We start from the raw sequence: 15,089 nt of genomic DNA on the forward strand, positions 1-15,089 counted from the left end.
CAACAAAAATGTCTGGTGAAAGTGCATTTTACAGTGTTTTCCTTTAGTCCTCTTCCTTTTCATATGCATGTGTAGTTTTTCGGAGTTCTTCATACCTTTAGACTCACTAAGCATTGGTGGCCTGTTAGACTCTCCCTTTGTTGTCAGAATTGATAAGTTTAGTATCACAAAGATAGTTCTTTTGGAATAATAAATCTTTGATGAAGGACTTTTCAAACTGAACGTGCTTAGAAATGGTTTCTTCACTATATCCCTATTGTTCAGAAATGTCTAAATGATTGTTTAATCCAGTTATTAAAATGACTAAAATTTAAAACCAATTCAAGTGATTCTTTTTAAACATGAACAGGCTTACTTTTTGCCTTTCCCAAATTTGCTCTCAGAGATGTGCTAAGGACATTTACTTTCAGAAACCCATTATTCTGCAGAAGGAGCTGCTTTAAAGTGGCCTTCTTTGCAAGATGTGTTCTGTTCTTGATCTTTGTCTTTGGAGGAGGGGAGTGCCCACACGCAGCAGTGCTCAGAACTTGTTCTTGGCTCTGCCCTCAGAGATTGCTCCTGACGGCACTGTGGTACTACATATGGTGGGGATCCAAACCCAGATTTTATTTTATTTTTTTTATTTATTTTTATTTTATTTTATTTTATTTTATTTTGGGGTAGCTTAGGCCACAACTGGTAGTGCTAAGAGCTGACTCCTCACTGTGTGCTCAGGATCAGTCCTGGTGACACTCGTACGATATGGGGTGCCAGGAATTGAATCCAGTCAGCTGTGTGCAAGGAGTGCACACACCCTGCCCGCTGTACTATCTCTCTGCTCCCGGCCTCCAACCTGGATCTGCTTTCTTGCAGGATAAACACCCCACCCTCTGTACTCTCTCTAGCCGCTGGTCTTGAACTTTGTATCAGAGAGGTTCTTTCATTTTTTTTTTATTTTTAGTTAGATGGCTGAATCCTTCTTATCATCTGACTTTCACACTTGTTATTTTTCTCTGTATTCTGGAGGTATCTGCCCAGAATCATATTTTGTACTGAACTTTTTATGAGCTGCAATTTCAAAATCTGTGTCATGAGATGACAGCAATCAAAATGTACTCTGGGGAACCGGAGAGATAGTATAGGGCTTAAGGTGCTTGCCTTACATGTGGCCTAACCTGGTTTAATCCAAGCACAACATATGGTCTTGGCAGCATCACTAGGAATGGCCTGTGGGCAATAAACCAGAAGCACTTGCATATGAGTTACTCAATGGTGAAGAAAGCAAAAACTTTGGGATAAGCTGTGAAATCTTGACTTGATAGATTTGCACATTTTTTACATACAAATAATATAAAGTGTACTTTTTATTGAATAATCAGTTGATTTATTTCATTGGTATTTTCTACATAAATAATTCTTTTCTGGTAGCATTTAAAAATAATTACATGGCTAGTTCTTTAAGACATTGTTCTTCCTTGAACATGTATTTCGCTGACTTGTCTCTGTTGTATCTTTGCTTTTACCGCTCTGGAGAAGCCCATGTTCTCTCTTGAACATGTACTTCCTATCTTTCTGTCCCCTCATGTCTAAGTACGTTTTAATAGAAGCTATCTTGCTTCACTAAAAATATAAATAAAAATTAAAGAATAATTTTTTTATACGGAAAGGTAGTACAAGAGCTAAAGTACTTTGCCTTGCATGCACCTGGCCTGTTTCAATCTCTGGCACTGAAGAGAGTCCCCCAAGCATCAGCAGGAGTGATCCCTGATGATAGAGCCAGTATTAATCCCCAAGAACTGCCATATTTAGCCACAAAACAAAACAAAATAATTATTATTGAGGTATTGTGGTTGTAGTAGTATTTGGTGTGCAAAATAATTATAACTTCACCACCACCAAAGTGATGTAGACCCTCTGCTACTGTCCTTATATCATTTCTAATCCATCCATTCTTTTCCTACACCTTAGATCTTTTTGTCAGAGTCCAGGTTTTGTTTCCACCATTTCCTCACTTTGTTTATATACCACAATTTAGATCATATATCATTTGTCCTTCTCCCTTTTACTTATTTCTTTTAACATGATACCCTCTAGTTCTAAACAAATTGTTTCATCTTTTCTTATAGCTGAGTAGTAGTGTATTTTGTATAAACACCACAATTTGTTTATCCACTCATCTGTCATTAGACATCTGGGCTTCCAGATCTTAGCTGTTTTATTTAGTGCTCTCGTAAACATTGATATACATGTAGCTTGTATAGGATCAGTGCTAAAGAGTGAAATCACTGGTCATAAGAGTTCTATTTTTAATTTTTTTAAAAAATGTTTTTAGTGAGTCACTGTGAGGTACGGTAGTTACTTACAGACTTTCGTGTTTGCATTTCAGTTATACAATGATCATTTACTCATCCCTCCACCAGTGCCCATTCTCCTCCACCAATGTTCCCAATATCCCTCCCTCTATTTTTAATTTTTATGAGAAGTCTTCATATTGTTCTGTATAGAGTTTGAATTAGACAGTGCTACCCAAAAGTGAATGTGGATTTCATTTTTACCGCATCTCCCAAATTCTGATTGCTTACAGTCTTTTTGATACAGCCCATTCTCACTGACACGGCGTGATGTCAGTGATTTTATTTTGTATTTTTGGAAATCTTATTTGAAGAAGTGTTTGTTCATCATCTCTCCCCATTTGTTGAGGGAATTTTTTTGAGTGTTGTTAGTGCTCTCAGTATCTTGAATATTAGCCCTTTATCAGGTGTATGGTGTGCAAATATTTTCTCTTATTCTACCCAGTATCTATTTGAACAAAATGGTCTTCTTTATAGTGTAGAAACTTTAGTTGATGTAGTCCAGTTGGATTATTTTTGCTGTTGTTTTCTTTGCCAGTGTAGTTGAATCATAGAAAACAATTCTGAACTCAATATCATGGAGAATTCTGCCTATGCTTTCCTCAGTGTTTTAGTGTTTTTTATTAATTCTGATCTAATATCAAGGTCTTTAGTTCATTTTAAATTAACTTTTGATTGTGCTGTAAGATAGGGATATAAGTTTATTTTTTTAAGCATGTGATTGTTTTGTTTTCTCAGTACCATTTATTTTAGAGACTAAACTTTCTTAATGCACTTAGCTCCTTTGTCATTAATTAACTTTATATTTATCCCAGAACTTGCTTCCAGTTTCTCAATTCTATTCCATTGCCACACTGGATTATTTATCATGGCTTTATTGTATAAAGCAGAGAATGAAATACCTGCCATATTCTTTTTTTCTTCTAATTGCTTTGGCCTTTGGAGAGTATCATGATTCCATACAAATTTTTGTTTTTCTTATTCTATGCCCTTGAAGAATGCTGTTGTAATTTTTATAGGTATTGCATTGAATCTATTGATTCAATTGAATTGAATTGAATTGAGTTTGGGTTGGAGCAATAGCACAGTGGGTAGGGTGGTTGCCTTGCACGAGGATGACCCGGGTTTGATTCTTCGTTCCTCTCGGAGAGCCCGGCAAGCTACCAAGAGTATCCCGCCCGCACAGCAGAACCTGGCAAGCTATCGGTGGTGTATTCGACATGCCAAAAACAATAACAGCAAGTCTCACAATGGAGACACTACTGGTGCCCGCTGGAGCAAATCAGTGAACAGTGTGACAGAACAACACTGCTACAGTGCTACAGTGCTATTGAATTGAATCTAAATAATGCTTGGAATAGTAGAAATAAGTACCAGGAGATTGTTTCCATGGCTTGGAGGCTGGTCTCTCATTCTAGGTAACTCAGGGAAGGGACCACCAAGTAAAATGTGGTTGGAGGTCATGTGGGGGAAGGGTGATGCGGGCCGAATACAGACTAGAGACTGAACACAATGGCCACTCAACACCTTTATTGCAAACCACAACACCTAATCAGAGAGAGAGAACAAAAGGGAATACCCTGCCATAGTGGCAGGGTGGGGTGGGGGGAGACGGGACTGGGGAGGGGGGGAGGGATGTTGGGTTTACTGGTGGTGGAGAATGGGCACTGGTGAAGGGATGGGTTATCGAACTTTGTATGGGGGAAACATGAGCACAAAGATGTATGGATCTGTAACTGTACCCTCACCATGACTCTCTAATTAAAAATAAACTAATAAAAAAAATAAAATAAATAATGCTTGGGTAGGATGGTCATATTAACAGTATTAATTTTCCCATTTCATGAACATTAAATATATTTTCTTTTGCTTGTGCATTTTTCTATTTCTTTTAATAGCATCATACTTTTTAATACATAAATCACCTTTTTATTAAGTTGATTCCTAAGTACTTGATGTTTGGACACAGAAGGGTCATATGTTTTGCTTTCTCTTCTATTCATTTTTTACTTATAGAATAAAACTTTTTGCATTTTAATTTTGTGACCGACTAGTCTATATTGGCGTGTTGCTTCTGAAAGATTTTTGGAGGAGTCTTTTTGTTGTTGTTGTTCTTTTTGGGTCACACCCGGCAATTTACAGGGGTTACTCCTGGCTTTGCATTCAGGAATTACTCCTGGCGTTGCTGGGGGACCATATGGGATGTTGGTAATCTTTGTATCTATTTTTCAGGAATATTGGTCTACATTTTTTAGTAATATTTGTGTCTCTTGTTATTGGGGTAATTGCCTCATAGAAGCAATTAGGCAGATTTTCATTGACTTTTCTGCATGAGCTTGAGAGGAAATAAGGTGTACTTTAAAGATTTGATAGCATTTACTAGTATAGCTGTCTGGGCCTGGATTTTTATTTGGGGTGACCTTTGATTAATTTCCATTTCTTTACTCATAATTGGGTTGTTAAAGTTTTCTTCTTCCTTCTGATTCAGTCTTTGAGATTGAACAACTTTGTTTTTTTAATGAGGTTCTCCAGCTTAGTGGCATAAAGTTGTTCCCAGTAACTTCCTATGATATTTTATATTTTTGAGGTGTCTTATAATTTCTCCCCTTTCATATGTCTTATAATTTCTCCCCTCCCCTATTTTTTTTATGGTACTTTCTTTCTCCATGAGTCAAGCTAAGGGGTTGTCAGTCTTACTAGTCTTTTTGAAAACAGCTCCTAGTTTTATTGACACATTACATTATTGTCTTGATTTCTATATTATTGACCTCTACTCTTATTTTTATTTTCTTCCTTCTGCTTTGCGGTCACTTAATATTGTTTTTTTCTTAGTTTCTCAAGATGTGAGATTAGATTATTCAGCTATTTCTTGTTTCTTGGTGTAAGCCAAGCATAGTATATGCTCAATATAGCTTTTTTTGTGTACCATTGGTCTTGATATCCAGTGTCTTCATCTCATCTGTTTCTGGGGATCTTTTGTTTCACTTTTGATTTTTCTCTTTAACTCTTTTGTTGTTCCACATTATGTTGTTTAGTCTCCAGATGTTTGAGCTTTTTCTGGATTTCTTTTTGGTTAATTTCTATCCTTGTAGCACTGTAATCTGAAAGAGATTTTATATGAATTCTTTCTTCATATTTTTATGGGCACTTGTTTGGTTTCCCAACATATGGATTATCCTGGACCATATTTCATGTGCAATAGTGAAGACTATAAATTCAATTTTTTGTGGCTATATCCTTTACATGTTTTGTTGGTACAGCTCTTTATGATCCTCATTTAGGGCTCTGGTTTCTTTATTAATTAATTTTTTGTCTGTTTTATCTGTGTAGTAAAGTCTACTACTGCTATATTGTTTATATTAATAGTTCTCCTTGAACCTATTAGTAGTTGCTTTCTGATCTTTGCTGCTCCATTTGGTTGCATATATGTTGATAAGAGTTATCAACTTTAAGGAATTAAACCCTAAATTCCTTGATAGTGTGTACTGTCCATACTTATCACTTAGAACCTTCTTTAGTTTATTGTTTTGGTTTTTTTTTTTTTGCCCGGCTGCATGCAAGGCAAACTCCCTACCTGCTGTGCTATCACTCCAGCCCCACCTTCTTTAGTTTAAATTGTATTTTTTCTGATACACTGATATAGGTATGGCCATTCCTCCTTTCTTAAGCTCTTTTGCTTATAGTTTCCCAGGATGAGCAACAGCAGGATTTCCTTTGTTTCCTTATTCATTCAGCTACTCTCTTTTTAGTGGGGAGTTCCAACCATTGATATTAGAGAAGTAATTAGCATAAAGGCTTTTATTGCCACTTGTACATGAGGATTTTGAGTGGTTTTGCAGTTAACTTTGTTTCTTTGACTTTCCCTTATTTTCTCCACTTGCTCTTTGATACTAGCCTTTTAAGTAATTATCTGCTTCAATTTGACTCTATTGCAAGTTTTTTCTAAGTATTTTTGCTTTGAGGTTACTGTGTAGATTGCATTTGAAATTCTAAGGTTATTTTTTGAGTTCCCTTTACTTCAGTCTTTCCCCAATTATGTCTTTTATATTTTCTATTGCGGTTTCTTTGCTCTTTATGGAAGAACATTTGATATTTTGGCAGAGCTTGTTTAAATACAATGAAGACCTTTAGCTGTTGTTTGTCTGAAAATGTTTTTTTCACTCCTTTAGGTCTGAGTCATAAAATGACTAAGAGGGCTCAATTTCTGCTCCCTGTAATAGATCTCTTGAGTTTTATCAGGTTTTGATGCACTAGTCTCAGTTTGAGTTTGAGCAAGTCTTGGCGTCCTGATGGACTAGTACATGGCAGCCATAGTACCATTTGCCCGTTCTGAAGGACCTGGGTGGCACTGATGAGATAGTTCAGGTTTGTGCAAGGCCACTGATGCTTGAAAGCCCGTGTTTTTTCAACGTTAAGGGGCTAGTGTAGAAGAGCCATTTAGATCAAAAATGGCCCAACATAGCTGAGCACCTAGAGGGTCACAGTTGACAGCTAGGGGCTCTGTATCACCATAAATTGGCACATTGACATCTGCCTCACTGTTCTCCACAGGTGTTCGTGCAAGTCCCTTGCTGGCTGCCAATGCTTCCAAGGTCTAATCTCCTTGGACTCTCATCCCGTTGAATTGGAACTGGCTGAAATAGGCCAAACAACTGTCATTCCCTGGAGATCTTGCCCAGCTGCAGGCAGACCTAGTGGGCAGTTCTCAACTCAGTGTGGCAGCCTCCAGCAGTACCACCAGAAGTAACAAAAAAACTACATGCATTGAATACCACTAGATTCCAGTCCATTACTATATTTCTTTATAGCCCAGATGTGAGGGAGATGCCCTGTATCTGCCCCTCTTCTAACAGTAGCCAATATCCGGAAACACTCTGTGTCCAGGAGCAGATGGCTGGATAAAGAAACTATGGTACATATACATATTGGAATACTACTCATCTATAAAATAAGATTAAACAATTCAACTTTCTGCTAGTAAGGAAAAAAGCCTGCTCAAAGACAACAGAACTGGTCTTTAATAGGAAGCTTACCATGGCAGGGGAGATAAGGGACAGGATAGGAAACACAGGAATAGTGATAGATGGAAGCAGATACTCTGGTGGAGAGTGTGGTGCTAGAATATCCTACGCATAAAACCCACCATTTAATAATATTGTAAATCACGATGCCTAAAATAAAATATTTTTAAATAGATGATGTAGATTAGTGAAGCAGAACAGGGGATCCAGAAATAAAACCACAATAAATAGATAATTAATTTATAGCAAAGGAGCCAAGAGTTTACAATGGAGTGATAAGATTCTCTTCAGCAAACAGTATTGAAAAAACTGGATAGCAATCCATAAAAGGAAAAACCTTAGACTCTATTGAACATTATACACAAAAATGCATTCAAAACTTGAGTGTAAGATCTGAAACCATAAAATATATTAAGGAACCTATACTCTCCATGACAATCTTAAAGATATAAGTTAAAGGGGAAAACTACAGTTAAAGGGGAAACAACATTAAAAACAAATGTTTCACTTCATAAAGCAAGAATTTAGGCATAGCAGAACAAATTTGTATAAATCAAAAGGCATCCAGATAGCACGTCTATCTAACATTGGTTAATATACAAAATATGCAAACAACTCACAAAGCTAAGCAATAGAAAAACAATTATAAAGTGGACAGAGTACCCAATTAAACTAAGAAAGACATACATACTTATGGCCAGTCGGCACATGAAAAGATGGTCAGCCTCTCTTACTATTAAGAAAACTCAGCCCTGCATCTTTGAGACTAGTGATTATCCAGAGACAAGAGGCATCTTTTGTTGGAGAGGATACACAGGAAAGAGAAACTATATATACTATTGGTGGGAATATAAATCAGTGTAGCCTTTATGGAAAGCAGTACAGAAATTTCTAAAAAATTTAAATTAGATGCTCTTTATTTAGTTATTCCACTTCTGGTTATTTACCAAAAAATGAAAAATCATTAATTTGAAGTTGTTTCTATCCCCATATTTAATGCAGGATTAATTACATTTACCAAAATCTGCAAAACTGAATTTCCCCCTACTGAAAAATCAACAGAATTTGGAGTACAATTTACCTGTGAAAAAAGTGAGAGCCACACTTTACCTAGATCTATGCTTATGGATTGGAAGAATCAGTATTGTTAAGATGACTGTCCTACCTTTGTATGCCTGTGACATATATTGTATGCCCAGGATCATATAAAAATTTCTCAAAAAGGGATCATTAGTGGGAAAGAGTTTTAAGAAACCCTGACCTAGAGGATAGCATGCTTAGTCAAATAAGCCAGTCAGGCATGGATGTGGGGAAAAAGGGACGCTTCTTCACTGTTGGTGGGAATGCTGACTGGTCCAGCCTTTCTGGAAAACAATATGGACAGTCCTTCAAAAACTAGAAATTGAGCTTCCATATGACCCCGCAATACCACTTCTGGGAATATATCCCAAGGATGCAAAAGAGCACGGTAGAAATGACATCTGTACCTATATATTCATTGCAGCACTGTTCACAATAGCCAAAATATGGAAAACAACCCAAGTGCCCTAAAACAGATGACTGGTTAAAGAAACTTTGGTACATCTACACAATGGAATACTATGCAGCTGTTAGGAGAGATGAAGTCATGAAATTTTCTTATAAATGGATAAACATGGAGAGTATCATGCTAAGTGAAATGAGTCAGAAAGAGAGGGACAGACATAGAGGGACTGCAATCATTTGTGGAGTGTAGGGTAGCATCACATGAGGCTGATACCCATGGACAGTAGATACAAGGGCCAGGGGGATTGCCCATAGCTGGAAGACTGCTTCATGAGCGGAGGGGAGAAGGCAGATGGAATAGAGAAGGGATCACTAAGAAAATGATGGCTAGAGGAACCAGCTGGGATAGGAGTTGCATGCTGAAACTAGATAATGGACCAAACATGATGACCTCTCAGTGTCTGTGTTGCAAGCTATAATGCCCAAAGGTAGAGAGAGAGTATGGGGAATATTGTCTGCCATAGAGGCAGGGGGAGGGTGGGAAAGAGGGGGTATTCCCAGGATATTGGTGGTGGGGAATGTGCACTGGTGGAGGGATGGGTATTTGATCATTGTGAGATTGTAACCCAAACATGAAAGCTTGTAACTATCTCACGGTGATTCAATAAAATTTTTAAAAATTAAGAAAAAAAACAAGCCAGTCAGAAAAGGACCTTATTTCACTCATTCAGGGTATATAAAGAAAGCAAGTAGATGAATAAAAGAAAAGAAAAGTTTTTTGATCTATCATACCAGTTAGTGTTTAATAGAAGGCATGGAGAAAGTGGTGTATGTAAATTGGGAAAAGGGTAACAAGTGTGTTGTAAAAGGTAGAAATGACTTTTAGTGATGAACATAATGAAGCATATACACATGTTCATTTTCAGTGATGCACATTTAAAACATACTAAATACCATTTGACTAATTAAAATTAAATTTTAGTAGCCCGGCAAGCTACCAAGAGTATCGCGCCCGCACGGCAGAGCTTGGCAAGCTCCCCATGGCATATTCATTCGATATGCCAAAAATAGTAACAACAAGTCTCACAATGGAAACATTATTGTCACCCACTCGAGCAAATCGATGAGCAACAGGATGACAGTGATAAAGTGATGATTATAGAGAAAGCCACATTTTTTGTTTTTTCCACCGTCAAGTGAAAAATAAACATTAAAATTTAATGTCCTGTAAGTAGTACATAGAATTACACTGATTTAATAAGACAGTCTTAAAGGTAATAGAAGCTTTACTACCTTGATTTCTCTCAATTTTCTTTTGGATTAGACATTGGAAGAGATATTTCAGTGAATTCAGAAAGTGGATTTAGAATCCTTAGAAAGTATTGTATATTTTCAGTTGTTAGTTATATGACCTTTTTTCTATTTCTCTTGTTTTTGTTTTTTAGGGGAAGGTAGCTGAACGTGGTACCCATCTTGGTTTGCTTGCTAACCCTAGTGGAATCTATTCAGAAATGTGGCATACACAGAGCAGCCGTATGCAGCACCATGATAACCCCAAGTGGAATGCAAAGGAAAACCAGATGTCCAAAGAGGAAGAAAGAAAAAAGCTACAAGAAGAAATTATCAACAGTGTGAAAGGCTGTGGAAACTGTTCCTGCTAAGTCACATGAGGCATTTTATTGTTTTGATGATACATTGCACTGAAGGAGAATTGTTTTATTAAAAAGAAGTTATACATTATTATTTTCCATATTTCTTCTTTCTTTTAAGATTTATTTGAATGGGGTCTTTAATTTTATGTCTCTCATAGTATAGGGTGGTATTTATATTTATTCCCAAATTGTTGTCCTGTACTGTCTTCATTGGATTCAGCATAATCTTGTTACTATTTTACTTTACCCCATCATCTTATTTGAAGCCTGATAGCTATTGTGTAGTCAAGTGAATCTGTTTGGTTTTCAACTTGTAGTGGTTTTAAAAATCTTATGATGCTGATAATTTAGATGGAACATACATTTAAAATTGCTTTTTTTCAAAAAGAAAAAAGGGACCAGAGAGATGGTACAGGGATTAAGGCCCTTGCCTTGCATGCAGCTGACCCTAGTTCAATCCCCAGCACCAATATGTGGTCCTCTGAGTATCTCCAGGAGTGATCCCTGAGCCCAGAGCTAAGAGTGCTAAGAGTAATAAGCCCTGAGCACAGAACCAGGAATAATCCCTGAACACCTCCAGGTATGGCCCAAAAACTAAAAAAAAAAAATCCAATTTAGAGAGAGAACAGTATAGGCTTATTTTTTTCCCTATTGAATACTAAAGTATTCTGATATGCAAATGAATTTGCAAATGCATTAAAATTAGAAGTATGCATTTGTAATTCAGATGTTGTACTTGATAAATACATATGTTTTCCTTTTTAAAATGTATTTTTGAATTTATCTTTTGGAGAAGAAACCATCATTATTAATTTTTAGTATGAGAATTTTTATCAGTTGTTGTTACAGCTCCCTAATGATGGGAATTTTCATTTTTTTACCAAAATGTGTGGGTGATTTTGTTTTGGACCACAACTTACATGTTTTTGTTTTAAAGATTTATAAAACCTGCCTAAGAGTTCCCATACTGGGAATGATCTAAAAGTTCAGCAATTTAATGGCTTTATTTTTATCTCAAATGCACTTCTTTTGAAATTTGAAGCCATAAAAAGTAACTACTAAATGAAGTGTGTTTACACACATATTTGTAGACAAATGGCTACCTAAAAATAAAGGCTTTTGGACTGGAGCAGTAGTACAATGGTTAGGGCACTTGCCTTTCACGTGGCTGCTGTTTCATCCCCTGCGTGCCATATGGTCCTCTGAGCACAGAGCAAGGAATAAGCCCTGAGTATTGTTGAGTATGATCCAAAACCCAATAAAAGTAAAAATCATAAGACTTTTCAGTAAATAGGAGAGGAATATGTACATATACTCTTTGGTAAAACTAATCTGTTAACACTATTGAATCATCTTATTACAAAGCCTTCTCTTTTTGAATATTTTAATGACTGCCTTTAAGCTTGATACCACAAAGAGCCAAAGAATATAACCCAAGTTTTACCTCATAGAAGTAATTAATAAGATGTTGGATTTACTTAGAAAGCTCTTCTCTTTTCCAATTTGAATTTGCTTTCATTTATTTGATAGTAATCATTTAAATAGAAAGATTCATGAATACCCAAATAACTATATATAATGAAGTACTATGTCTCTAAAAAATTCAGAGTAATTATGTCACTGGTTTCTGTTGTTAATATGCTTTAATAATTTTGTATGAATGAACCCAACACCTTTTTTGTTTTATCATTGGTTTCCAGCTTATCTGAACTTAACTTGGGTACCCAATTTTGTTATATGAAAGCAATTTGATAAGTAGCTTGCAGCCAGTATTTAATAATCTTCCACACAAGAATAAGTGATGTATGGCCTTGTTTTGGAAGCTGGAGTTAATGTTGAAATTCATAATCTACTGCAGAATTGTGTTTTTGGACATTGCTTACTCTGAAGTCATAGACAGTGCTATTTTGAGCAGGCGGAGGGGGGTGTGATGGAAAGCACGTCCTTGGAATAAATTAGCAGCATTACTAGAAATATGGTTAGCCTAGGCTTAAAAATTGCTTCTATTATTTCCTTTCATGTATATTCATCGATGCTGATAGAAAGATTTCATTTATTTGTATAATCATATATTAAGATTAAAGTAACCACTAGCTGTATTCATTTCAAGTGTGAATAGTGGTTCAAAATAAATGATTCCATTACACGGAGAACATTTTGTCAGAGAAAGATAGGTATGTTTTTTGGGTATGAAGAATTTCCCCACTAACAGACTTGAATCTATTTTGTTTTCATCTGATTAGAAGTAGTCTCTATTTCATTCCTATCAGTGTTTCCAGCTAATACAACTTAAATTATATTAAAAAAATCATGGTAGGGACCAGAGCTAAATCTTAAAGTGGTATCTCTTTTTTTGAGGGGAGGGTGGACAAGGGGGATGTTTGGGTCACACCTGGCTGTACTCAAGTGTTATTACTAGCACTGCTCAGGGGACCATATGCTGTACCAGGGATTGAACCAAGGTCACAGGGATGCAAGTTAAGCAACTCAATTGCTCTACTACCTCTCCTTCTCAAAAATGCTTTTTCCTTATAACATCAGACTTGTAACATTATATATGTCATTATATATTAAAACATAATTATATATTTACCTATATTTAATATATATGAACTACTCTTTAGAAATATAGGCTCTGAGAATGGACTGAGATGACAGTTTTCTTATATTCCTTTATTTTAAAGCCAAAAATAGATATAAATATTGAATGATCTTACTTGTATTTACACTATTAAAAGCAAAACAAGGAAATAGACAATACCAAATGAAAACAAACTGTCTCCTCAGATCGTAGTTACCATAATAAGAGAAGGTTCAATAAACTGTGGTAGAGAGATACTAGTACGTTAGTGGCATTATGGTATGATAGCATGCTACCATTGTACCTCTTAAAGCATAATACAGTTGTGTAAACTAATATTACCTCAGTTTTTAAGCTTTTTATTGGTTTGCGGCCATACCTGGTAGTGCTCAGGGCTTTCTTCTATCTCTGTAATCTCTGTAAACAGGGTGTGGGGATCAAACTAGGCTGGGTAATTGCAAGGCACGTGTCCTGCCTGCTTGCACTATCACTCCAGCCCCAACCATTCTTTTAAAAAAAAAGATTAAAGCACAGTGGGAAAAGGGACATTTTTACTTCTTTTGTCCACAAAAAATTAAATTGAAACCAATGTTAAGAGACCTTCCTGGTGGTTTTTAAAATGGAAATGTCTTGGTATACAGATGGAGTAATTTGAAAAATTTGAACAGCTCTTATATGAGGGCCACTTATACAAATCAGAAAGAGGCCTCAGCACTTGGAGAAATTCAGAATACGAATTTATTTTTCCCCTAGAATGATTGAACCCTTTGATATAACACAAAAAAGCCTTTCCCCTTTCCTTTAGATGCTGACAATGCACAGTTTGTGGAAATAGCTGGTTTAAACATAGGTTGATTTTTGGAAGGCAATATATATAAATATAAGATTCCTAACATCTTGTTAATCTTAGCATACTGCCAACTTGCTCTTATTCTTCATATGAATATGTCAGTGATTAGCAACTTTGCTAATATATATTTTCTTACCTTGTGCCTTTTGTTTATCATTGGATACTCTGTTGAAGATCAGTATTTGAAAACATTTAAATATTTGCATTGGCTGCATTCTTAAATTATACGAAGGCCCTTAGCTCTTATTTCAGTGTATACAGATTTTTAATATAAAATAAATTGAATAAGCTAGTTAAAACTGATAAGACAAAACTCTGTTAAAGGATTTCCTTTACCATGGTTTTATCGTTAGAACAATTTGCAAATCAACATTACTATATAAACAATGTCTTTGCAACATAAAAGCAACTCTTATGCAATGCATAGAGAAAACTGCTCTTTTCATATCACACACGTGTATAAAGTACAAATAAGTAATAGACATTCTCATACAGTATAGGCTTTACAGACTTAAACAGTTGAAAATTTGGTATTGTCATATTTTGATAACCAATCAATAAAAGACAGTTGTCCCCAATTTCTAGGTTCTAATGATTAAGAAGCAAAACTTTGGAGTCTTAAATGTCTTAGCTGCAAGCATAATGTTAAAATCACACTTGATTATTTTGGTAAATTAGAAATGAATTGCATGTTCTAATTAAAAAACAAAGGTTGGATCATTTTATATTAAAAATAAAGACAATGGGTTGTTTTCCACATTTCCTATTCCCACATAGTTACAATAGAATAGAATATTCTTTTTCTGATGACTTTCAGTTCTACTTCTGTTACATAAAATCATATAATTTTAGAGTTGTAAGAGATAACAAAGGTTATTTAATACAATTTTCTCATTATCCAAACAAGGGAATGAAGCACTAGAAGTCAATAAGCTTGCTAGAGACCAAATTGGAATGAAAACCCTGGCTTCTGATTCCAATTTGTTGCTTTGTTTTGCTGTGCCACAGCTTACTCAAAAGTTACGGTCTAAAATATATTGAAAAGTAGGAAATCCAGAATGATGAGATAAGGAGCTCAATGTAACCTCTCCAGAAAAACGATGAGTATAATTACCTTTACATTTTTTTAAAAATCATTTAAAGTCCTAATTTTTCATAAGAGCATTTAGC

At 35.7% G+C, this 15,089-nt stretch overlaps 1 protein-coding gene across 1 annotated transcript in view; it reads left to right on the forward strand.

The window, feature by feature from the left end:
- The window catches only part of ABCB7 (ATP binding cassette subfamily B member 7), a 149,287-nt gene extending 134,609 nt beyond the window's left edge, over positions 1–14,678 (forward strand). Inside the window, exon 16 of the mRNA XM_004620914.3 lies at positions 10,282–14,678. Within this exon, the coding sequence (XP_004620971.1) occupies positions 10,282–10,497 (216 nt within the window). The 3' untranslated portion in view covers positions 10,498–14,678. The remainder of the gene's footprint in view (positions 1–10,281) is intronic.
- The last annotated feature ends 411 nt before the right edge of the window (positions 14,679–15,089 follow it).

This window comes from Sorex araneus, chromosome X (genome assembly GCF_027595985.1).
Source record: "Sorex araneus isolate mSorAra2 chromosome X, mSorAra2.pri, whole genome shotgun sequence".
Taxonomy (NCBI): domain Eukaryota; kingdom Metazoa; phylum Chordata; class Mammalia; order Eulipotyphla; family Soricidae; genus Sorex; species Sorex araneus.